Source organism: Maniola jurtina, chromosome 3 (genome assembly GCF_905333055.1).
Source record: "Maniola jurtina chromosome 3, ilManJurt1.1, whole genome shotgun sequence".
Taxonomy (NCBI): Eukaryota; Metazoa; Arthropoda; class Insecta; order Lepidoptera; family Nymphalidae; genus Maniola; species Maniola jurtina.
This window is the reverse complement of record NC_060031.1, coordinates 15,053,860-15,079,502: the sequence shown is the minus strand read 5'-3', so window position 1 is coordinate 15,079,502 and position 25,643 is coordinate 15,053,860. Positions and strand designations below refer to the sequence as shown.

General features: G+C 38.5%; 2 protein-coding genes, 1 long non-coding RNA gene and 1 other non-coding gene across 7 annotated transcripts in view; 2 read left to right on the top strand and 2 right to left on the bottom strand.

Annotated features, from left to right (window-relative positions):
• LOC123881237 (integrin alpha-PS2) overlaps window positions 1-6,822 on the bottom strand; it is a 116,258-nt gene extending 109,436 nt beyond the window's left edge. For 3 of the 4 annotated variants that reach the window (XM_045929940.1, XM_045929942.1, XM_045929943.1), the window contains exon 1: window positions 6,476-6,822. In XM_045929940.1, coding sequence (XP_045785896.1) covers window positions 6,476-6,624 — 149 coding nt within the window. In that variant the 5' untranslated portion in view covers window positions 6,625-6,822. The remainder of the gene's footprint in view (window positions 1-6,475) is intronic. The other variant, XM_045929941.1, reaches the window with a different exon arrangement.
• LOC123881268 lies at window positions 3,474-25,305 on the top strand. The gene is made up of 5 exons (XR_006799450.1): window positions 3,474-3,484; window positions 9,326-9,344; window positions 12,824-12,827; window positions 19,967-19,973; window positions 25,199-25,305. It is a non-coding gene; the product is annotated as an uncharacterized LOC123881268 (long non-coding RNA).
• Window positions 8,364-25,643, bottom strand: part of LOC123881234 (protein KIAA0100) — a 29,190-nt gene continuing 11,910 nt past the window's right edge. The window contains exons 18-38 of the mRNA XM_045929933.1: window positions 25,025-25,189; window positions 24,140-24,340; window positions 23,750-23,943; window positions 23,096-23,211; window positions 22,562-22,709; window positions 21,623-21,853; window positions 20,996-21,196; window positions 20,523-20,636; window positions 20,123-20,327; window positions 19,582-19,770; window positions 18,869-19,029; window positions 18,154-18,318; window positions 17,581-17,733; window positions 16,226-16,342; window positions 15,594-15,814; window positions 14,509-14,608; window positions 12,980-13,121; window positions 12,429-12,649; window positions 11,393-12,047; window positions 10,388-10,499; window positions 8,364-9,786 (exon numbers count right to left, since the gene is read on the bottom strand). Coding sequence (XP_045785889.1) covers window positions 11,847-12,047; window positions 12,429-12,649; window positions 12,980-13,121; window positions 14,509-14,608; window positions 15,594-15,814; window positions 16,226-16,342; window positions 17,581-17,733; window positions 18,154-18,318; window positions 18,869-19,029; window positions 19,582-19,770; window positions 20,123-20,327; window positions 20,523-20,636; window positions 20,996-21,196; window positions 21,623-21,853; window positions 22,562-22,709; window positions 23,096-23,211; window positions 23,750-23,943; window positions 24,140-24,340; window positions 25,025-25,189 — 3,245 coding nt within the window. The 3' untranslated portion in view covers window positions 8,364-9,786; window positions 10,388-10,499; window positions 11,393-11,846. The remainder of the gene's footprint in view (window positions 9,787-10,387; window positions 10,500-11,392; window positions 12,048-12,428; window positions 12,650-12,979; window positions 13,122-14,508; window positions 14,609-15,593; window positions 15,815-16,225; window positions 16,343-17,580; window positions 17,734-18,153; window positions 18,319-18,868; window positions 19,030-19,581; window positions 19,771-20,122; window positions 20,328-20,522; window positions 20,637-20,995; window positions 21,197-21,622; window positions 21,854-22,561; window positions 22,710-23,095; window positions 23,212-23,749; window positions 23,944-24,139; window positions 24,341-25,024; window positions 25,190-25,643) is intronic.
• Trnad-guc lies at window positions 16,859-16,930 on the top strand. The gene has a single exon. It is a non-coding gene; the product is annotated as a tRNA-Asp (tRNA).

Below are 25,643 nucleotides of genomic sequence, written 5' to 3'. Positions count from 1 at the left end.
ACCCGCCCCGGCTTCGCACGGGTGTTCCGGGATAAAATATAGCCTATACGGATTCGGAAGAATCCCTCTAAGTAATGGTAAAAGAAATTTTGAAATCGGTCCAGTAGTTTTTGACCCTATTCAATACAAACATACAAAAATACACAAAAATACAAAGGTTTCCTCTTTATAATATTAGTATAGATATACGGTATACTAATTTAATACTGTTGGACCTAGTATGAGTACCTACTTTTAACTATCGACGATCTGAGCTGTTTCATTCTACACTATCTTATGCCCGCGACCTCGTCCGCGTGGACTACAAAAATTTCAAACCCCTATCCTTCAGGGATTAAATTTTCGAAAATCCTTTCTTAGCGGATGTCTACGTTATAATTATAGCTATCTGCATGCCAAACGGCCCGATCCGTCCAGTAGTTTGAGCTGTGCGATGGCGATGATAGATCATTCAGTCAGCTTTTCCTTTTATATAGGTAATCTAGATTAACTTCGATTAGCAACTACCCATCTCCAGTCTCCACACATGAAGAGCAAAGTATTACTACACATAAATCACAGAACACTTGTAAACCTACATTTGGACAGCTCGACATCAATAAATGATCGATAAAAAACCTCCGACCGCAGCTGTAAACGTCCTAGCTCATTACTTATCTCACCATTAACAAGTATGGACTCAGACTTGCTTCACAGCATAAGGCCTCGGCTAATGACATGCCGATTGTCGATGCATTTAAATGTGTCTCGCGTTTAGGGCCGTCATACGTTTAGATTTTTTTAACCTACATAATTATGTATACCTATGTATGTAATGCTAGTATAATATAACTTTAGTCAGCAAGTTTGCATTTTATTAGAAACTACAATCCACCAAAATTTTCAACACGTAAATATTTGATTTGAATTTTAATTTACCTATAACCTCGTAACAGCAATTACCTGTCTACTGGTATTAATTTTTTGCTAAATGTTCACTCTACGTTACCTCTTTACTTATGAGCATTTTATAAATAACTTATTAACATTCTCTAAATACAACAATTTAATGTGAAGCAATAACACACTTTATTTTTGTTTTTTGCATCGATTGTTATTAATTTATCAATTAGAATTTAGGAATTGATTACCTAGCGCACTCCGACCTAGTTTTTTTTGTCATCGAGCGCAAGCCTATCAAGCAATAAACAGATTCTTAGAGTTAGAACCAAGACCACGGGTATAAAATGCTTGATTAGGATCTTGCCAGCAAAAGTCCTAAAATCAAGATCATAATATCACGTTTTACGAAGGTTTTACGCTTGATTTGGTTCTTGCAACGCTTTATGCCAGCCCTTGAAAGTTTTACCCAATATAAACCGAAACAAATAATAAATCAACGAAGACATCTCACCCCTACAAACAAAAATAGCCGTTCACGAGTGAATTAAGTGAAAAAAAGTTAAAAAGGGAGTGCAGTCGGCGCGCGCGCATGTGCCGAGCATGTGTTGTGACGTGTTTCCGGTACCAGAATTGAAATTTTTGCGCCTATTGTCTGGGGTTCGGGTGTCAAGGATAATAAATGTTAAAACAAACCCCACTGACCACATGTGCTCCATGAATTTGGCAGCATTTTACAAAAAAAGGACAATTGGACATGTTAATAATTTTTGGATAAGTATAAAAAATGCTTCATTGGAAATTCAATTCAATCTTAACTTTTCCAGATTAGGAAAACCTTTAGGAATCATATCACACCTTTCTTTTCTGCGAAAACTATAAGCTCTACGTATTTCTTTATAATATTTCTTACTCCTATGTACAACAACTTACAAGGAACAACCAAATAGCATAAGTAGGTACAAATTAAAATTAGAAGTTTGCAGTGGACTAATCTGCTTTCCTTCTTTCTCTTATAATATACTGTATTTCTGAATAAGCAGGCAAATTAGCTGTAAGTAATTTGTTCGAGCTTTGTAGAGCTTTCATATTATTGTTAACAAATTTACTTTCGCTGATGCAAATAATTAATTATTACCTTATAAGGACATTAGACAGACATAACTCATAACATACCCAATTAAGTACATAATTAGTTTGTTAGTCAATCAAGTCGTTGGAAATAATAATATGTGAATCATGTAAAATTAGCAGGTAATTGCAGCGTCATTAGATAACGGTTCATACCAACCTACGTGTTATTTATTGAGAATTCATTATTACAAAATACAAATACAAACATTAATATTGAAATATACCTAGTATCTCAGAATACAGATTCTTCTGTATATTCTAAACAGATATAAGTAGTATCATGATTTCTAGTTTAAACTTTTAACCCATCATCGGCCACGGCTGAGCGCGACGCTCTACTGAGAAAGGCCACACTCCACAACGTTGGGTAGTGTAGATTGGCAGACTTCACATATCTTTGTGAACCTTATGGCGAACTCTCAAGCATGCAGGTTTCCTCACATTGTATTTATTCACTGTTAAAACAAGTTATTTTTAATTGCCTAGAACGTAAATAACTACGAAAAGTTAGAAGTGCGTGCCCGGGATCAAACAGTAGACCTCGAATAGGACGTTTTAACCACTAGACTATCACCGCTTCTCACGTTTGCGTTCACGTTATACCTACTTATTAACCGCTAAATAATATACGTTCTGCAATTTATAGGTGAGCATTCCCACGGCACGCCTCGGAAGCGCACCACGCTCCGTGCCTTAAAATGTCATAGTGGCTTTTGGAAGGAGGTTCGACGACCCCGTGAACTCTGCGCCAAATAGATATAATAAAACTGATTAAACAGTAAGGAGCCACCGATCATGCACGCTCGCATACTAAACAGCCGCGTTTATCATACGAGTATGGGAAATAATGAATGGAGACAAGTAGGTATGCGTTTACCTACTGTATTGTATTTGTGTGGCAAAGATATTTAAACTTCTTATCAGTAAAAGGTAGGACAAAGCGATTACATCCAATTTCTTTCACCTAATGATCTGAGTTCATTTATATTTTATTTCAAACAATCGAAAATTTTACTTTAATTTTAATTTTTCTTTTTACTATGTTCAACACAAATTAATGTGTTTGCATGCCAGCTTGGCGTGGTACAGCTGGACCAGTATTTTGTATAATTACACAACCTGTATCAGCAAATAAATAAATTGATTGATTGATTGAGTTAGTTAATTCATGGTAAGTAAGTACTTCTACATTTTTTTTAAGTCATAGGACTACAGAAAGAATGACAGCTGAATGATCAAGACGTCGGTGTCCCATTGCGTCCTATTTTGGGGGTCTTTGAGAAAATTATGGGCAAATCTGAGGCATGCAGGTTTGCTCATGATGTTTTACTTCGCCGTTAAACTCCGGATCGTTAAAAGTACGTGCCCTGTATTTTATCCCAGAGTCCAGACCATTAGAAAGCCAACGACTAGGGTCAAACATCGACTTTTATGAAAGCATCTGTAATAAATATTTTGATGTAAAATTAAGGTATCCAATAGCCGCTCTATTCTTGGCTAAATCTTCTTGGTAACACTTTAGATCGATGAGCATAGCAATGGCTGGAAAGGGGCCAATATTTTATCAGATTGTATTATTCTTGACATATCACATACCTGTCTTGTTTATCCGTCTAATGCATCGGTTAACACTTAACACCTTGTTCAGCGGCGATAAAATAGTGACAAAGAGTAAATATACCAATGTTGACCGTTGAAGTATCTTTTTTGAAGACAAATCTAATATTTGTATTCCTCTTCTGTTATTTTTTTGAGATGGTTCCTTAACATGTAACTATGGTCTTTGAGGCCTTAAGTTAGTCTTGATTTCCTGGTCTATATGGTTATTGGTTACCTACCTTGGTGCATGTCCGACAGACGGACAGAAATTTTTACATGTGTACTTATTATTTATATCCATGTACTCTACAATTGTGGGTACGCAGTTTTATCATAGAAACTTGACGGTTTTAAAGGCGTTATAAAGAAACGAATTACTTAGCTTCATATTTCATACCTTGCTACCAAATAGATGAGTTATTTGCAATACATATTTATTCAAGATGGATGGTTTGGAAGTTCTATCGACTGATTCTAGTCAAACATAATTTGATTCTTTATTATAATTTAATATTTTACGCTTTCGAACTGCAAAAGTTTTGTCGTGTTGATTTTATTCACGCAATCACGACAAACAGACAGACAAATACACAGTCACAAAAGAAAATATCCATGTAGAGATATCTTAGACAGATATATTAGATCCGAGGCACATTGCAACTGAGTCGCTTCTGTCTGATGGACCGAGGCGATACATCAAAGACGCACTGTCTGTCTGTCATCGTCCAATGCATGGATGGACTCAATTAGACAACATCTCGTATGTGCGCACACTCAATAACACAAGATTGAAACGTACCAAGCGAAAATAGCATTACTTTTTTGCGGACAAATCGACTTTGATCAAAATTTTCTGGTAAAAATTTTCTAGAGATAAGGTTTTCTTTGTGCATGCTCTTTCAATGTTTATTTTAGTTTTTAAGTTTTTGGTACAAAATAAATAAAATAATTTAACAACCTCTCTTATACAAGTAGGTAGAGCTTGTCTATTTTGAAATGACGCGCCCCACCACCTATCTAGCTACCACACATTACTACTACACAAAATTATGTAGTGGGGCGCGTCATTTCAAAATAGACAAGCTCTACGCGATCATCAGCGATCTCAAATTAGCAAGGACGTGTTCGTTATGCAGTTAGGAGACTTTGACCACCATACCCGTATAGCCTAGGATGCAAACAAAAGAAAGAAACCTCAAAATAAATAGTGTAGTTTTCGCACTTGTGTTCCTTATCCTCTTAGAAGAATCTCACAACATTAGAATGTCGGCTTCCCCCCTTAAATGTATCAAAGCAAATCATCGCAACTAAAATTGTTTCGCTTTCTTTACCTTTTACACATTAAAAAAAGTTACCTTGTTCAACATAGACGGATTTTCGGACCCGGAAAATCAAGATTTCTCGCGGGATTTTTAAGAAATCTAAACCCACGCAGATAAAGTCGCGAGCATTATCTAGCTAGCAAAAGATAAATTAGCATGATTTGGTCTGTTATGTCTATGTTGTACCGCAAACCAATTGAAAGCGTGCTAAAAATCGCACTTCTGAACTTCTTCGCCGATGATGTCATGCGAGATAAAACCGACTTGTGTATCCACGTCCGCAACCTTCACAATTACCATTTATGCCTTCCACGCTCAACATAAACCATTAAAAATATAATTTCAAGGATTTATGTACTGTTAAAAAGTAATAATTTTGACTTGAAGCCCTGGTCAAATACATCGAGTAGCGGCAACAACTTCTGATTTTGTATCACAAAGAGCACGCACCAGCGGAGTGCGAAGGTAGCAGCACAGTTAGTATTTTTACAGGCATTTCTTTTTTTTTAGGAACGCCTTCATTGAGCTCCTTTTGGAAGTAAATAGTAGCTTTGGAGACGTTGCCCTCATCTAGACCGACGCACATCGACGACGCATTCAGATAGAGTGGAGTCGAGCTAATTCTTTGTAATAACGGCTTAAACTGAGTTTTATGTACTTTGACATAATATTATGGTTGAAATCAAAATATATTAAATCAACGGAGGAGATTTAAGTAAGAATGCGCTGTTGTTATCACGGTTATCACTGCGCCCTTCTCGGTAAGCGCTGCGTCTAAGTTTTCACGACAAAAAACGTGACATCCGAGTTGCGCTAATCTCCCAAACATATGACGATTTCAAATCACGACGTTTGCCTATTCATGCATAAATATAAATAACAGGTTTTATGAATCATGTAATTAGCAAATTAGTTCCATCGAAATGTTGCACTAGAGCTGCTGCAGGGCTTAAAATTTAATCTCAAGGATTTATGTACTCTTAAAAATGTAATAATTTTGTTTTTATTGTTCTTTCGGGCAGCGTGTCCCATTTCTGAGGCGTTCAATGAATCATTGTGCAGTGAGGAGTTATTTTAACCTCGCAATTTTCATAACCTTTATTTTTCGAGCAAGCGACGATTTAAAGTTTAATTTATGAGAGTATTGTTACCGAAAGTGTGTTGGAATCGGAATTTTTAAGAAATCGTAAAAAATAATGTAGAGCTATGTAGTCGGACAGCTTTACCTTGATAATATGCTAATTTATTTAAATATCAGCTTACGCTATTAAGTAATACATTTATAGGCAGAAAAAGTACGTCATTTTGTCTGTCTATGTAAAGTCCGAAAATCCCATCCCGAGCTAAATCTCGAGGCTGTCTAAGAAAACGCAGATCTACGAATCAATCGATTTTAAAATCGGGTTCTTAAGAATCGGTAAAATGTACGAGAAAAATTTAGGAATGTGGACTCTACAAGTTAGGGACGTAGCAGTCAAAAACTCTACATTTTAGAATTTCTCAGGTAAAATAAATATTAAAAAATAATGAAAAATACTTACATTTTCCGATCGCCATCCACATGCGACTGCACGGTAAATCCAAACATTGACTTGTAATTTCCCGTATAAACCACCCTCGAGGGGATGTCCACATTAAACCCTAGGGCGCCCGCCCAGGCGCACAGAAAAACGCACAAAAATATCGCCATCGTAAAAAAAAAGTCACAGCACTACACAAGATACTTCAACAGATATAAAACCAAAAAACACTATTTATTCAAATAAATTATATAATTCGTCCTCATGATCGTTTCGACTTTAACGAGTTCGTGGTCGTAGTTAGTTGCGGGCGACGCGTACTCTCCACTCGACGGCCGGCGCAACACTAAAGCAAAGTTTCCAAGCAAGGCCGTGAATGAGGTAACCCGTAGAAAATAGTCGGAAAATTCTTCACGTGTTACGAGCGACGGCTTCTTGTTTCGCGCGTTTTTCTCGGAAGATGAGCTGTTCTGTTTGGGGGCGTTCGGTAATGTTTTGGGTGACGTCTTTAATTGAGTCAAGTTCCCAACCACAATCGCGGCTCGGAAAAGTTAATGACACGGTCTATTCTACTGTCGGTTTATACTTCGGCGTTACAACCATTTCTTCGTTGGCTTTCTCTACAATTTTTTACTTTTTTTAGATCCTTTCGTTAGATCCTTTACTTTCTGCTTCCACGAGAAACTTTCCAGTTTTCTGAAGATCTTCTTTGACACAATTCAACCATATTTTTCTTGGTCTTCAAATTCAAAATTCAAATTCAAATTCAAAATGTTTTTATTCAATTAGACTTTTACAAGTTCTTTCGAATCGTCAAAAGCATCTACCACTGGTTCGGAATGCCTCTTTTAAAGCTTTTTAGGATTCCGTACCCGAAGGGGGTAATGGGGTCCTATTACTAAGCCTTCGCTGTCCGTCCGTCCGTCTGTCTGTAAGCGGGCTGTATCTTGTGAACCGTAATAGGTAGAGTTGAATTTTTCACAGAATGTCTATTTCTATTGCTACTGTAACAACAAATACTGCAAAATGGCTGCCATGAAAATGACAATACATTACAATATTAATTAAAGTCCTTAAGACTTTCCTCAGTGGTAAATCCAATAGCTTACAAAATAATCGGATTGTATATTTTCTGAGAACCAATAGGTAAGTCGTGATAAGTTGACCTCTCATTAATAATGTAGGTATTTATATTTACCTAATCTTAATGGCCCACACACAGTATTTCAATTATTATAAACACATTGATGATGTCACATATTTGAATAGTGATTCCACGTAACAAAAAAAGATTTTTGTTTCTCCGTTATGCAATAAATTATTATCTTATACAATAAAAAATCCTGACTCAGCCAGTGACTGATTCAACGCTCAGCTCAAAATCTTGGACCTAGAGTTAAAATTTTCTCAGATATTCCCTGTATAATGAAGACAAAGAACAAGGCCGGATTTTTCGAAAGTCACGGGAGCCAAGACTTGGGTGATCGCAGTTCACATATTTGATAACCTAACTATCGAATACTGAAACTTATCTTTATACTTAAGTGATTGCTTTTGATATTATTGTATGTGTTAAAGTCCAAAGTCACTTGGCCTAGGCAAGTTCATGTGACCATTTTATAATTCGACTTTGGACTAGGAAAGCTTGAATTATGTATTTGAATTAGTTTAGTCTTTGAATAAAACAATTTTTTTAATGTTTATTGTTATTCTGAAGCTTAGTAATATTAAGTTTCGGTTTTGGACTATTGCACTATTTGCACTCCTAGGATGAAGCAGAAACTCTCTATGGCCTAAGTAAAACCAAAACCAAAGGTTAGTCAAAAATCAACCAACCAACCAATAGCTGGTTGATTTTTGACAGGACGTTTTAGTATGCAAAAAGGCGAATATGTAAATAAAATGCATGTTAACATTCAATTCACAAACTTTATTTTATTAATATAATAATAACCAGCCGTGTACAAAATACTTGATAAATACGCTTACAATACTGCCTTTTTGATTAAATACTCGTATTTGCCTAAGTTTAATATGATACACTATGTTATGTACCCATACATTTTTTTAGAATAATATTTAATGATCATATTTTTATTACGGACGACTTGCACACAGAACGATACCCTGAGATATGATACTAATTGACACTTTTGTATAAATAAACGTTTTTTGTAACGCAGGACTAGGAATTAACGCACTTCTAAATTGACCTGAAACCTCGTTAGGCAGACGCTGAAGTTTGGCTTTGGACTAAGACGTAGGTCCTGGGCTAATCGCGTAGCGCTGTCATTTTGGTTTTGACTGTAACATGTACGTAGCATTCTGTGTGAAATCTCCTTCTCTACGAATAAAGGCGAGTCCAAATTTGTGTAACATGTAGTGTAAATCTCGACCCGCCTTAAGAAATTATGAAAAACTTTTTTAAATGCTTTGTAACGATTGTGCTTCCATCTGACATTATTTCCTTCATTAGTAATAGAAAAATAAACTCGAAAATTCATTTCAACAATAAATTAATAATAAAATAAAAGAAATATTTATTTACAGCTTGTTCCAGTACTCTTAGTAAAACATCTAAAAAAACGCGTTATCAACGCTCAAGTACAATTATTGGAGTAAAAGACTCACATGCCATCACACTCCTACACTATTGAAATTGTTTAAGATTTAACAGCCTCATAGTGATTATTTTTTCCCTTATAGTGAATTGCCTTAAAATAATAATTATAAATTAATTAATTTGGAATGAACGTTACAGATTCTCGATGAATTTAAATATCAATAACAGAATCATATTTTCACTGGTATTCTTATACTAATAATAACTAACAATGGTAGTTTGATACCACAGACTAACGAAAAAGACAGATAGACACGGTTCGTGCGCGTGCGCAGGTCTGGATTTAATAACCTCTAGTTTGTCCCAGACTGAATAAACGCTTGCTTAGACAGTGCAGATAAAACTGAGCATGTATGATCACAGTTTTTAAACACAGCTGCACTGCATAGTTAAACTTTACATTATTTTTAAGTGGTTTTACGATTCTGGGTTCTAAATTCCCTTTTGAGCTTTAAACTATACAAGTAAATCTGTGAGATTATACCCTGGCAGGAACATAATAAATCAGGGACGCTTTTTAAACACGTTTATACACACTGGATCTGTCTGTCATTTTTCTTTACTCTGTGTTTAACACTAGAAAATATTACAATTAAGTCTTGTTTTGGTTCAGTTTCGCTTGTTCACAAAGCTTTTTCAACTTACGCTATGATTTGGAAAACTTAAATACGCTGGGGGTGCTCTTCTTTTGCGGTTTGTTTTCTGCCACCTACAAACGAAAATAATCCTTGAAGATTTCAAATAGAATGCATCGATTTGAGCTTGAACTGCGAAAGTTTAATCTAAACCGATTTATGAATTTCGGGTTCCGTACAAAATTATTTGGCGTGATTCAAAATATTTGCTAACTCTTGTCGGCTTTGGTTGAAAATGGCGTGACGATAAGTTTATAGAGGAACAGATTTAGGCTGAGATCTATATCCAAGTCCAGAATAAAATCCAATTCAAAATCAAGACCACACGAACTATTAAAAATACCTTTCACAATTCAAATCAAGTGTTTGTAACGATGTTAGTATAAATTCATGAGATCTCGATTGTGATGAATAAAATATTATTATGAAATACTTTATTGCGTACAAAAAAAACTATCGATATTTTTTTTTAATTCACTATAGGCAAGCGCTTGACCACAATCACACCTGATGGAAAGTGACGATGTGGTCTAAGATGGGACGCGTTTATCTAGACGGTGCCTATTCACTCTTGTTTTAAAGATACCACTTATGTTATGTCCCTCACTAGAAAATTACCATATTATCTACTGTCGCGAACAATATAAGTAAATAAAAAGTACCTCGGTTACTTACAGTTCGGTCGCCGAGCAGTAATCGAGCCTTGTCTTCTTCCAGAGGCTCGGGCGCGGCGGCGGCGCGGCGATGCAGCTGGAGTTTTTGTCTGATCGCTTGTGACACTATCACCCTGCGCAAAAAAAAAAAACGCAAAAATACGGTTAATACCTACTACATATTTGGTTTGACAGGATCTTTAAAAAATACAGGTAAAAGAAAAATGAGTAGGCGGCAGAGAGATTTTTGGAAAAACAAATATTATTCTTGGAAGAAAGATATCTCAAATACCAATTGCTGTCCCGATTTTTTTTAAATACAATGAAATGATCCTCAAATGAAACTGGGTTGATCGGCATTAAAAAAAAATTAGTCAATTTCATTGATTTTTATGGATAACTCACGCTTGACGAAAAAATTTACTATGCCAAAATGGTTTTAACAAAAAAAGATCTAAAGGTTTCTAAGACAGTTTCCCTGTATCTCCTATAGTTTTGGATTTCCCCATACTGTTCCAGTAAAAAAAAAATTGGTTGTCTATAAAGTCGGTTTACTGACGATAGTTGAACGTGACAACAAAGGCCGATTATGCTTCTTTGTCGCTCGTTCCGCGCTCTCGCTTGCACTTCAAGCCTTACATGGAACGCCTCAGAGCGAGGTAACGCCGTATGAGTCATGTTTTTTCGTGCGTGCAGCCGGCTCTATCGAATTATAAGACGTTGTCACGTAAAAAAATACAATTTGCTTGTTCTTTTCTGCACGCTCCTACTTATATTACACCTAAGAGACCATCCTACCTTCTCGTATCACTCTTGGTAGCCAGCAGGAGATCCAGCCACGTCCAGGTCACATTGTGGTACTCCAGCGTCGGCAACACCAGCGGCAGGTCCCGCACATCCTCCAAGTTCTTCTCCTTACTGCCTTTGTACGACACTCGGACGGGCACTTCTGGGATTTTGATGTATATGAACAGCTTGTTCTTTTCTGCACGCTCCTGCTTATATTACACCTAAGAGACCATCCTACCTCCTCGTATCACTCTTGGTAGCCAGCAGTAGATCCAGCCACGTCCAGGTCACATTGTGGTACTCCAATGTTGGCAACACCAGCGGCAAGTCCCGCACATCCTCCAAGTTCTTCTCTTTACTGCCTTTGTACGACACTCGCACGGGCACTTCTGGGATTTTGATGTATATGAACAGCTTGTTCTTTTCTGCACGCTCCTGCTTATATTACACCTAAGAGACCATCCTACCTCCTCGTATCACTCTTGGTAGCCAGCAGTAGATCCAGCCACGTCCAGGTCACATTGTGGTACTCCAATGTTGGCAACACCAGCGGCAAGTCCCGCACATCCTCCAAGTTCTTCTCTTTACTGCCTTTGTACGACACTCGCACGGGCACTTCTGGGATTTTGATGTATATGAACAGCTTGTTCTTTTCTGCACGCTCCTGCTTATATTACACCTAAGAGACCATCCTACCTCCTCGTATCACTCTTGGTAGCCAGCAGTAGATCCAGCCACGTCCAGGTCACATTGTGGTACTCCAATGTTGGCAACACCAGCGGCAAGTCCCGCACATCCTCCAAGTTCTTCTCTTTACTGCCTTTGTACGACACTCGCACGGGCACTTCTGGGATTTTGATGTATATGAACAGCTTGTTCTTTTCTGCTCGCTCCTATTTGGAAGATATAAACGTGTGAATAATTGATTGATCAAATCAAGTACCTACAGAAAAAACCGGTCAAGTGCGAGTTGGACATGCACACTAAGGGTTCCGTACCACACGATGTAATTTTTAATCTTTTAAATTTAGATGTATAATTTATTAATTTGCCATCTTGGTTTTTTATTATTTGTAATTATAGCGGCAATAGTAGATCTCTGTGAAAATTTCCAATATCTACCTATCATGAGATACAGCCCAATGACAGATAGAGCCGAACGAACAGCGGAGGCTTAGTAATTGGGCACCTAGACTGGCAATTAGAAGTTGGCACCCTTCAGGGATGTAACCCTAAAAAAAAAAAATATTGTGTATCCTAGAAAGAAGAGTTACCTTCATTTTCTCGACGTCATCTTTATCCTTCTTGTCCCGCTTGACGTAGAAGTTGGAGTTGGAGTCTTTGCCCTTCTTCTTCATCTTCTTGGAGCCGCTAGAAGTGGAGCGCAGAGTGGAAGTGGAGCCCTCGCCCTCCTCGTCTCCTTCCTCCATGGCATCAGGGTCGCGCTCGGGGAAGCAGAACTTGAGCATTGTGTTGAAGAACTTCTTTGTTAAACCTAACAACACATACAAACTCGACTAAAAATACCTATTTTTTTTTAATAATAATAAAATAGCGAGCAAACGAGCAGGCGGGTCACTTGATGTTAAGTGATTACCGCAACCTATGAACATTTACAGCACCACCGTTGCGTTGGTGTATCAGGTGGCTTCTCACGTGCTTTTTGAAGCGAAGTTTCTTATTTGAAGCATCCAAAGTTTGTCTGGCAAAATCTTTCTAGGGACAGTTTATTTCTTGGCGAATATGGTTAGCATTCTATAGACTTTTACGTTGGACAAGTTACTAAGAGAAAAGTGTTAGTATATAGATGTGGAAAAGCACAAACCTATCCTAATAGGCACTATGTTGACTTCGAAGTGTTCTTTGACGGATATACCACCGACTGGCGGTCGATCCCGGCAAAATACGCGCAACGCCGCGCGCCGCGCCACTGGTGCTCGACCTGACGCCGCTTGTGGTGCTAGCACCTAACACCAAGAATATGTTTACTGTACTTCGGCCAAAATTAAATTAAATATCAAAACTTTATCGATCCAAATTTAGAACAACTCTATTAACGGCTTAAATCCTTTCTTGATATATTTATTTCTCAAAATCACCAACAGTACATTGGTTTTTCTTTCAATCATGACGCCACTTAACAACGGATCGACTTCATTTTCGCATGCATATACATAAAGACCTATGAAGTATATTTCGGTTTGGTTTGGGGATAATGACACCTGCACATGGCTGCTTTCTAAATCAAATTATGGATAGTGAGAAAGACTTATTTTGTTAGATTAAGAATTTTGTTGTATTGTTGTATTTAATTAGATTATAATAGGGCTGACATGTACTTTAATGTATCAAAGCCCTTAAATAAATAAAGAAAAAAAAAAAAATCCTTTCTTAGGGAGTCCATCTCCTTAAGAAAGGATTTTAAGTTTTAAAGTTGTACCCTATTACGTCAGTCAGACAGATTCTCCTTAAATATTTTTCATAACTTAAAAAAGAACTTCACTGAGGAGTTCACAAACATGCAAGAAACTCATCCTTTCTTTAAATGCCTGAAAAATAAATTAGTTTCAAATAATTTCTCAAAATTACCAACAGTACATTGGTTTTTCTTTCAATCATGACGCCACTTAACAACGGATCGACTTCATTTTCGCATGCATATACATAAAGACCTAGAAAGTGACATAGGCTACTTTTATCCCAGTACATATCAAATCAAAGTTACAACGGGATTTCGAAAAACCTAAGGCGCGGGCATCATCTAGTAATAATTGCGTATGCTCCGCTCCTACTTTATCATGTACAAATAATGTATTTAAGTTGAGTAAATATTTAAAATATTCCAAGGCCGTGAAAAACAAGTTTTGAATTAATTCTCGTATCTGGTGAGGTGAAACAGGACTGATAAAAGAATCATTAACATACTACGCATAAGTAAATGTAAACTCGTCTGCATTATGTAAAAATAACAAATTATAATTTTCATCATACCATTTAGAAAAACGAAAATTGGCATTAGGGGTTAGTGGGAACAAAATGACATTTTGTTCTCATGGGAGTTTAAACTTTCTCCCTTTTTATTGCTCCGCTTTAGTATTTGTTTTGTATTTCTCATAATAAAAAATAAGTGATGAAAAATAGTGTGTCACTCAGGGCCAAAATATTTGGTTCTCGGGCAGTGTATAATATTCTATTCCTCACTACGCCCAGGATTCTACTTTAGAATTCCTCGCTGCACTTGGGATCCTTCGCTTTGCTCTGAATTCAAAATAAAGCCCTCAATGAACAAAATAACACTTTGACCCCTTGTAACAATAATAACTCTTTGTTGTGCAACAAAAGTCTACAACTTACTTCTGGGAAGGGTTCGTTAGGGAGCAAGTTGGTGACTCGCACATACCCCACTTCAAGTTGATGCTCCACTGAATCGTCTGAACGAGAGGTTTTAGTGTACCTGTGACCAGACATCAATAAATGTAATAAGGGTAAACTTCTACATGCTGAAAATCCAGATAGTATGTCCATCATTAAACTTATGAAGTTCTTCAGGAATTAAAAAAAAAAAAATCTAAAAAAAACATTAAAAGAAGTTCTGCAAACTAAAGTACCAGGAAAACAGACGAAGTCCGTCCATACTTATATAGTTTCCCTAACTTGTAAATACATAACTACAAACTTGACATTGGCTAATTTGTGTAAAACCAGACGAGAGGAAAAAAAAAAGGAAAACAGAACTCCAAGATGTTAACGGTAGATAAATAAATTGATTGATTGATTGATTGATTGATAGATCAACAATGCAGCAATGTCCATAAGTGTCAATTAATTTCCATAAAACAGTATAAAAACTAAAATTACTATATCGGCGTGGGTATTAATCACGCCGAACTTTCAAACTTATAAGTCGCTATGACACCCAAAGTACTCAACAAAGGCAAACGTTTCTCACAAGAAGTTAGTAAGTTAAGATCAGTGACTCCCAGTTGTCCATCCTCCTTATTAACTTCCATTGAAGCAGGATTGAAAACAATCTCATTATATTGCTCCAGGTGATAGCAGAACTCACAAGAAGTTACTAAGTAAAAAATCGGGCGAGAAAGTGAACCTCCGTTGAGCAAACTTGAAGCAGACATATCAGCGCGGGTATCCAAACATCTAGCCCGCTCTGAGTGACTCAGAGCCTCTGACACCCAAAGAACCAGGCATCTAGGACCTCACCTAGTTTGCACCAAACATCTAGATCACTCTGACACCTGAAGTACTAGGCAAGCAGTACTCACGAGAGGTTAGTAAGCAACAGATCAGCGATGCCCAGTTGTGCATCCGGATCGGTAAGCCTCCATCATACAAACTCGAAAATCTCATTGCACCGCGAGTATAGGTCGCGCCAAACTTCTAGTCCGCTCTGACACCTGAAGTACTGGGCAAGCAGTACTCACAAGAAGTTAGTGAGCAACAGATCAGCGATGCCCAGTTGTCCGTCCGCGTCAGTAAGCCTCCATCGAGCAGACTTGAAGCAGATCTCATTGTACCGGTGCGGGGCGGCGTGGTGAGCGCGGGGCGCGGGGGGCGCGGCCACGCATCTCACTTCGCGCCACGCTCGCACCATCGCGTCTAGCTCCTCGCCTAGCGACCACGCCGCTTCCTTACATTCATTCACCTAGGAAAGGAAGAACTCTATGTATTACCAGGCAAGGCTCACTTGATCACGTGACTTCAGAAATGCACCAATGGCCCAGTGCCTCTTCGGTATTGCGGTTAAGAAAAATTTAAGTTCTTTACAATTAAATTGACGTGGACATAACTCAATTAAGAGATTAAGAACAAGGAACTAGTATTATTATTTTATTTTTATTTATTATTATTTACATTTAAAATATACAGAGAGTTTTTATTACAGTCAGCGTTATTTCAGTTATTATTATATTATTTATTATTATATTATATATATTATATATTATATATATTATCAGTCAGTTATTATTATATTATTTATTTTATTATAGGACTATTAATATTAATTACTTAATTATCTAATTACTGCACTTATCTACTCGTAGTATATAATCACCTGGTCATCAAGAGCCTTAAGTTCCGCCAGTGCCAGTGGATCGTTACCGTTGATCGATCGATTCTTGAGGTAGTATTCCTTTTCCAAACGCCGAAGCCGCGCTAGAGATTCTCTAACCTAAATAAGGTTTATGTATAAAAATTAGTTAATTGTTGATGATGATAATGATTAACAAATCATTGAAAGAGGTAAAAAGGCAGAATTAAGAAACATTGACAGAATGGTGTTTATACTTTCGCCCGCAGCTTTGCTAGGCTTCTTTATTCCCTATCCCGTGGGAATTTCGGAAAATCCAGCCTTATTGCTTGTCTACATTATAAAGGTAATCTTTGAGCATTTCAGCTTTCTAGGTCTAACGGTTTGGGTTGGGCGTTGATGAATTAGCTAGACTAGAGTCACAACTTTCGGTCCAATAGGCATTTGACTACATTTTATTCTTGAAATATTGTTTCGGATGATAACGTTTTTACCTCTTTTAATATATTATTAAGATTGTACAGGTGGATCAGTTTGTATTATAAAAACACGTCATAAATATTTATGATAATGATATTATACTCAATGATGTCATCATTTCAATAAGTTGATTCAAGGTCTTAGATATGAGTCAACTATTTCGCATTAACATTCACATCCTCGGTAGTATAGTGGTGAGTATCCCCGCCTGTCACGCGGGAGACCGGGGTTCGATTCCCCGCCGTGGAGTTACTTTTTACTTTTGTATTTAATTTTTTTTTTTTGTAGTTTTTTTAATGTTTACAATAATTAGTAAAGCTATCACATTGGCAAAACATATGTTTTCATCAAAACTATTTTTGTGATAGCTTTATATCAAAACTAGATAATGCCTGCAACTTCATCTGCATAAATTAACGCACGCTTTGATTTTTCCTGTATGAAAATATAATTAGCCTATCTCACTCTCTCTCCATTAAAAAAAAATAACGTTAATTCGTCGTTGAGGACAAACCAAAAAACAAATACACATTCGCATTTATTAGTAGAATTTTTCAAGATAAAACTTTACTTATTTATTTTTAAAGCATCTCAGGACCTGCGTCGCTGAACCCACTTATCTAAAGAGCGCACTTTGAATTTGCTCAGACTTAAGACACTGTTGAAACGAGACAGCGCTATACCGCTGGCATAAATGTGTCTCGTTTTAACTGAAACTTAAGTTTAAGCAAAGTCAAAGTGCGGTCTATAGGTTTCAACCTTACGGTTCCTTAGTGCGTATATGAAAAATACACGCAATGTACAAAGAATTAAGTTCATGGAAGATTAAGTGAAATCTCAGTTCATGGAAGATTTAGTATGAATCTGAGTTCATGGAAGATTCAGTAAAAGTTCCATACTTGTGTTTGCAGCTTGTGAATGAGATGCCTCGGGTCAGTGTCGCGATGCAGCTGCAATTGGAAGCGCATGCGCGCGCGCCGCTCCAGCGTCCGTCGCCGCTCCGGCTCTACGTGCAATACTACGTTGTTGACGACGTCCAACAGCATTGCGTACTAGAAAAACGCATACTTAGTTAAGTGAAGCTTCTAAAGGGGCATTTGGGATGGGTACGCAAATAGAAATAAAACCGGTCAAGTGCGAATCATCGGACACACACACGAAGGGTTCCGTACCATCGCACAAGATATATAACTCTATGTACTTTTATTTTTTTTATTTTGCATGGCGGCCATTTTGAAATTTGTCAATTTTGGTTTTTTATTATTTGTTGTTATAGCGGTAACAGTAATAACTCTGCACACTATGAAAATTTCAATTCTCTGCCTACTACAGAGTACAGACAGACAAGTTCGCTTTTATAATATTACTATGGATTTTTAAAGCTAGCAGTGGCAGACAGATAGACAGACTGGACGAAACTATAAGGGTTTCTTGTTTTACAATTGCACCTAAAAAAATTGCGTGCATCTTACCTGTAGAGAGTTTGTGCACACATCCAGGTCGTGATGCATGAGGGTGAAGGAGTCGTAAGGCTCGGGCGCCGCGTTCCAGCCGCCCGCGCCGCCGCCACTAGTTTCATTTTCTTCGTGCGACACGTAGTAAAACTCGCACGCGCATCGTGATACTATACGTTGCAGCTGAAAAAAAAATACATGAAGTTTATCAAAGATATGGATGTGTTTTGAATGATTGAAATTCGTACTTACGAAACTGCTTTAATTAAATAAAAAAAAAGGATTCCGACGAATTGAAAACCTTCTCCTTTTTGAAGTCAGTTAAACATGTCCTGAGATGTCATGGCATAACCGGCAGAAGCGAAGTACCGTACTGTCTCGGTTACTCTTATGTGTTGCCCAGCCAATGAGATGACGCGTTAGTTCATTTGCTTCACTTTGTGCCATTAAATCCTTCGTTTCAAAACTTTTTTAAATTGAGTTTCGTTTACATACATTCAAATTCAGCTCAGACTTGACCACGAAGTGGACGCAAGTGAGGGTTTTACTTATAAAGCCTACATGAAGCAAATACCTACTTATGACTACCAAGCCAGAGCGGGAGGTCGGAACCTACTGGGCTCAGATCTCTCACTCTTAGTTGGATAGCTTACCTATTTCCTAGATTGAGATACTTATTGCCTTCGTACACCCAATCCATGTATATTATAATAGCTTCATGTTATTGGCTTACTTGAGCCAACCCCGCATCAGCAGATGGGCCGACAGTGCGGCCTATAACTCCACCAGCGGAATGCCCACTGCCAACCAGCCGTGGCACATCCGGTAGCGTGCTGATCTCCGCTCCCTGCCATCGCTCTTCGATCTCTTCCACGGACACCCATTGGATGTTCTCTGAAAAACAAACCAAGATACAAGGTGCCAGTGCCACATTCATATTCGGCATTTTTGATACACTGATGCGGAGATCTATAGTGTACTCGGACTTAAGACACTGCTAAAACGCGACAACGTTATAACTTTCACATTGATCTGTCTCGTTTTAACTCTGACTATGTGGCATATCAGTCCAGCCACACAAGATAATTTAATGATCTGTATAGAATTCAATGTTAATTCCTTTATGGTTCTTTTCTAGATAATATTTTCATATTGGCTTGCCGAATATTGCCTACCCCGGACATTAAACATACTTAGAGGCACCATAATTTGAACAGGGAAGATCATTGTCGAAGAACTATTCTAAGACCGTGTGACAGAAGCTGCTGCTGTTCCTGGCGGCAATCAGTATTGGACGAGAACAGTAAAACGGTGGCGATCACAATAGATCGGCAACGGTCAACGTTAGTTTGGTCTGAAGTGTCCTACATAGCCGCCAAATCAGCATGATGAAGATCATGTGGCGTGGCTTATGTCTTCAGCCAGTCAGTAAGAAGGGAATGTTACCGTCAAGCTGGTCTCGGTCCGCGGCGCTGACGGTGGCGTAGTACTGCATGGCGGACAGCGCGCCGCTCCACGCGGCGGCGGCGGGCGCGCGCCGCACTCTCTGCCGCACCTCCGCGCGCGCCGCGCACAGAATCACGTAGCCACGCGTTTCACAACCCTTGAGCACCACTTGCGAGTTCACCAGCTCAACTGTAAAGGTTTTTTAAAATTATATCAAAACATGGCGATATTTTTTCCATAACTTTTTTTTGTTCTGGCTTCACACAGATTAGCCAATGTTAGGTTTGTAGTTATTTATGAGTTAGCGAAAGCCAAGTACGAAGTTTCACACCCTTTTTCAACGTTTTTCTTCCATAATTTATCTGCTACACACAAATTATAGTAGATAAATAGTTAAATTCAAATATCTTTTTTCAAGTAGGACAACTTCTGACGCTTATTCTGTATCAGGACTGTTATCAATCCAGAAAGCAGATTTTACTGAGAAAAAGATTTTATTAAGGCTATGCTTGCCTAAAAAGTAAAACTGAACACTACTTACTCAAACAGGCAGTGTGAGAGTTATCATCGTCCAGTACATGACGCAGATGCGAATGCGAAGGGTGAGCGGGCGGTGCGTCCGCTTCCGCGCCCGCTAACTCGTCGCTGAACACTACGGGCGCGTCCCCGCCTGCCTCACCCGCTTCCGCTACTAAAGCCGCTAGCATGTGGGCCCCGCCCCCACTACTGTTTGCGCTGCTGCAGCCCTAATAAAGAAAATTCTGAGTCGTAGCCGTAGACGTCTAACTTGAGTGAACTCTGATATCAGAATAACGTGTATCCGAATAAAATAAAAGTAGGGAGTTCAATCCTCTTCTAAAAGATTTTTAGTGTGTGTTAAAGTGTAACATGATACAAACTGCTTGATAGTAAACAAAAAAATTGCTTGTTTCTAAGCTCACCTGTGATTGTGCTGGAGGTGGTGAAACAACATCAGATTCTCGCTGATGCTTCGGGGAAGTGGTCGGTTTTTCTTCTTCCTTCAAGGCTTTTGTGGACAAATTCTTCTTGAGTTGCTACAAAAAACGTTAATTCAAATAGTAATTCATTTTCAATAGGTATCTAAGACTGTGTTATAATTTTTGCTAATTAATCTGACCTAAAAGTTAGCCTAAATGAACTTTGTACGGACGGGCAGGCGTCAGAATTCGACATGATATCAAATCTCCAAATCTCCATAGTGCATACTATAGTTTAACTTAGCTCGGGTTTCGCATTTTTATCATAAAAAAATTCCGAGCATTGAAGGCAATCATATGATTAACAAATAATTTTCTATTTATTATTAAAAGACAAAAGCAAATAATTCGTTAAAACTTGAGTTTTCAGATGAGATTTAGTCAAACTTAAACATCCTGTAAACTGCATATTTTACCTGTGTTTTGATGTAGGTGTCAATAAGCGCAAAAGCCAGGTCTCTGTTGAGCTTGGTCCACGCTCCACGCAAGTCGTGCACGGCCAGGCGATGCGTGGGCGCAGGAGTGGAGCCGCCGCTGGCCTCGCGCCCGTATGACACGCGCCGCACCGACAGACAGTAACACTTTTCCATTGCTGGTGGATTTAGCATTGAGGAGTTCTACAAAATTATAAGTGGTTGGTAAAATTTTGTATAGCCATTCTACAAAAAAATAAGAATACCAGTATACTTTATTTTCTTTTAAGCCACCCTTAAATTATACAACATCAGCATCACCAAACTAAAACGCCATTAATCTGTGCAAAAATATAGCATAAAAGGGGAAAAAATCAGAATAATGCCAACGATGTCGGTTATCGATTGATCGAAATCCAAATGAATGCAAAGTTCGGATAAGTCTTTTTGAAAGTCCAAAATGTGTAACGTTTTCATATTGACAGCGCAGTACTGTTCCAGTCAGTGATAGGCGATACCATGACATCTAAAAAATTCATCTCTACTTTCTAGCCATTGTGTGACTGCAAACAACTCATTCATTCTATATTTCCTGTGGAACTTATCATGTCTTTGTCCTCATAGTCTTACCTCATCACTATACTTGTCTTCATAGGAGTCCCTCTGCGCAGGCGTCTTGAGCCAGATCTCCGCGTCGTTGAGGTCGCAGTTCATGTAAAGCGTGGCCCACACTGCCCGCGCGCGGCGTATCAACGAGTCTGAGCCCTGCACGAGCGACAGACGGTGTCGAGAACCGCATGTCACTCGCACGCCAAGCATTTCTATACCGCGTTGCATTGACGATGACTGCCAGTAGAATACCTGTAGATGTTTCAAATAGGCAGATTCTTTGGCAAAGAATGGTGGGCTTTTAGACTAAATCGTGTTTGGTACGCTCGTAGATTTGGTTTTGGTAAGTTGCTGAATCACAGTACCAATAAAAAGTTTATCGTAGGAATCACACTAATATTATAAAGGCGAAAGTTTGTGTGTGTGTGTGTGTGTGTGTGTGTGTGTGTGTGTGTGTGTGTGTGTGTGTGTGTGTGTGTGTGTGTGTGTGTGTGTGTGTGTGTGTGTGTGTGTGTGTGTGTGTGTGTGTGTGTGTGTGTGTGTGTGTGTGTGTGTGTGTGTGTGTGTGTGTGTATGTTTGTTACTCCTTCACGCAAAAACTACTGGACGGATTGGGCTGAAATTTAGAATGGAGATAGATTATACCCTGGATTAGCACATAGGCTACTTTTTATCCCGGAAAATCATAGAGTTCCCACGGGAATTTTAAAAAACCTACATCCACGCGAACGAAGTTTTAGTATTTTTTTTTACTTTCTATAATTTCTTAAAATTCTAGAGGAATATGAAAATAAATTAAGGGCTGGATAAAACTGTCCTTTGTAAAAAAAAGCACTTTCCGGGTTAGCGCAGTTTAAGGAAGTTCATCACCAAAAAGTTTGCTCACAAGTATAAATATTACGTGAGAGCACACAATTAAAAATTCAGTGAGTTCAAAAATTTTAATAAACATCCACAAACCTGCAAGTTGTGGAGAGTAAGGGAGACGGCAACATTCCGATAGTGTCGTGAGAGTTGCGGTTTCCGAGGACGCATGTTCTTGAACACGCGACCGCGGCGTGTTGGTCGCGTCGTGCCTGATAAGATTAGCTTGAGGCTTTCAAACCACCTGCACACACAAATAGAATAATTAATTGTAGAAACCCTAGTGTGGCAGAGAAGTATCCTAAGCATAAGAACTTTCAAACAGCCTCTCTTATCGAGAGTTACATTTTTGTTCTGTTTGCCGTTGAGACCCTGGGGCCATAGTCTATTGCTGAAAAAAATTACAATACATTTCACTGCAGTTAATAGCTTTATCTAAGATCTAGTGATGTGATCGAATCAACACCAATGTATAAAAGATTATTATTAAGATTGAAAACTTTCGAGTATCAAAAGTACGTAAGACTAAGAGTTTCTAGTATAAGATTACTATACTCGAAATCTATCCACGTTGCTGATAAGTTCAAATTCGTACTAACCCTACAGTTAAATACTTTAAACTTGTTATACCTTAGTGTGCTTCCATATAAGAGGAGAATGGGTCCATCCCCGTCTATAGGTTTGGTGTCCATGCTCAGGTGCAGATCGACACCTTGCGAGCGAAACGCCCTGTACGAGTCGTGCTCCTATAAAATTATCATCGCTATAAAATTTAGCTTTTCTAGTATTTTTTTTTATCAAACCTTATTAGCAAAAATGTGAAAACTTTTGAGAATCATCATTCATCATCATTATTATTATTATCTACCAATAGACTCCACAGCTGAACATAGGTCTCTTGTAGGGAATTTCAGATACCACTGTCTTTCGCCATCTGAGCAATTTTATATACTTACATTCATAATAAAAAACTTTATCAGCACGAAAATAATTTTAACATTGTGAGTGTGTGCACATATTTTGTACATTTTTTTGTGCGTATGTGTGTGTAATGTGTTTCATACACGAGCCTATACAAACAATGTCTTCATTTAGGAATTATTACGCTAGATTAGATGGAATCCAATGAGATTTTCTTCAATCTTTGATGAAATCTTGGATAAAAATCTCTCTGCCTATCATGCCTGGATGGGCATGGAAATGCAACAGACAAACAGACAGACGAACGGACAGATAGAAGAGACACTTTCGCATTTATAATATTAGTATGGATTAGGCATGTACCTGGTTGCTAGAATATTCTGGCAGGCGGGTGGGAGCGCAGGGCGCGACGGCGTGGTGGTCGCGCGGGTCGCCCACGCACTGCCAGCCCATCTTCACGGCTAACCGGAGTACCGGTACGCACAGCACGCGGCAATCGTCGTACTTGCTTGCAGTGCGCACGAATACCTTCAACTCTCCCAGGAAACCGAGCTTGCCTTATGAGATAGAATTTAAATCAACACCAATGCTTTATTGTTTAGAACTTAGGGTTTATTATTGTGTGAATTGCAGTCTTGCCAACATGACGTCAAGGGATAAGTTATAGTGAACAGTCTGTAGTTGCCTACGAGACAATATTTAAAACATAAAAAGCTGATAGATTATTTTATAACCTTGAAATCCAAAACTTACCATTAGTCCAATCAAGAACAAGATCACTCCAAGTGACTTCCATTTCTTCAGTCGTGTTGTAAGGGTCTAGAGACACATGCAGCAGGCATGTGAACTTGGAGCAGTTCACAGTGAGCCGCCCGTGGAATAGCAGCCTAACCTTGTCCCACCACGCCAGTGGGGCTGACGGGTCCAATGATGGACGTGACACTTGGTCGAAGGCTGAGGACAAGAAGACAAGTTATTTTTCTTTGGTAGACTTGTAAGAGTCAAGAGACCATGCAATAGGCAGATGAATTTGGAGCAGTCCACAGTTAGCCGCCCGAGGAATTGCAGCCTAACTTTGCTCCACCACGCCAGTGGAGCTGATGGGTCCAATGATGGACGTGACACTTGGTTGAAGGCTGAGGACAAGATTTATAAAAAAAATATATACTGTTACATTTTCTTTTGCTTGTCTCAGCCAGATGGGCAAAATTGAAAATCCCGGAACTGTTCAAACTTAAAACACATTTTCATCATTTTCATATTTATACACACCAAATATTTCACAACATTTGGAAGCCATAATCAGATTATATTTCGCTTTCAAACGATTTATTTAATTGCGGTTGAGCTATTGAAGTTGGTTAATTCGACGAACCTTTAAGAACCAGCTTATCCCCGCGACTTCGTCCGCGTGGACAACACAAATTTCAAACCCCTATTTTACCCAAATTTCGAACCCCTGTTTTACCCCCTTAGAGATTGAATTTTTAAAAATCCTTTCTTAGCTCATGTCTACGTCATAATAGCTATCTACATGCCAAATCTCGGCCCAATCCGTCCAGTAGTTTGAGCTGTGAGTTGATAGTTCAGTCAGTCAGCTTTTCCTTTTATATATTTAGATTAGATAAAATCACATACCCAAATTACAGTGCGCGATAACAGGCTCCCAACAAGGTCCGAAAGCGTAGCTGTATTCCGTCATCTCGCAACACAGGTCGTAGTACCATTTGAGAGGCATCATACTGCGTTCCAGCTCGAACTTCCCCCATGGTTCACCTTGCTCTATCGTCACTGTTCTGACCGCTGCAATAGATTTTTTTAAATCCTTTAATTCAACCAAATGACAGGTGTACATAATTCCGCTTGACATCCTGAAACTATCTTGAGTTTATGTGGATGTTGCACATTCCTCTTAAATATAGTCTAATATCTATAGCTATATCCTTTGGACCATTTTGGTTGCCTGGAAGAGATCGCTAGGTAGCGATAAGGCCGCCAAATTGTACCTATATTTTGTTGAGCTTTGTATGTGTTTTTCTGTACTAATTTTGTGGTGTACAATAAAAGTATATTCATTCATTCATTCATTCATAGTTGGTACACTCACTTATAGCGCAGCTTATGCACACATGAGATGTTCACGGACCTTCCGTCTAGTGTCAAACTGGTTTGCGCCGCACCGACTCAGTTAGGGGGCATTACATGATTTACTCGTAGATGCATAACTTGCATTAATGTGTGACATACGTATTCTGTA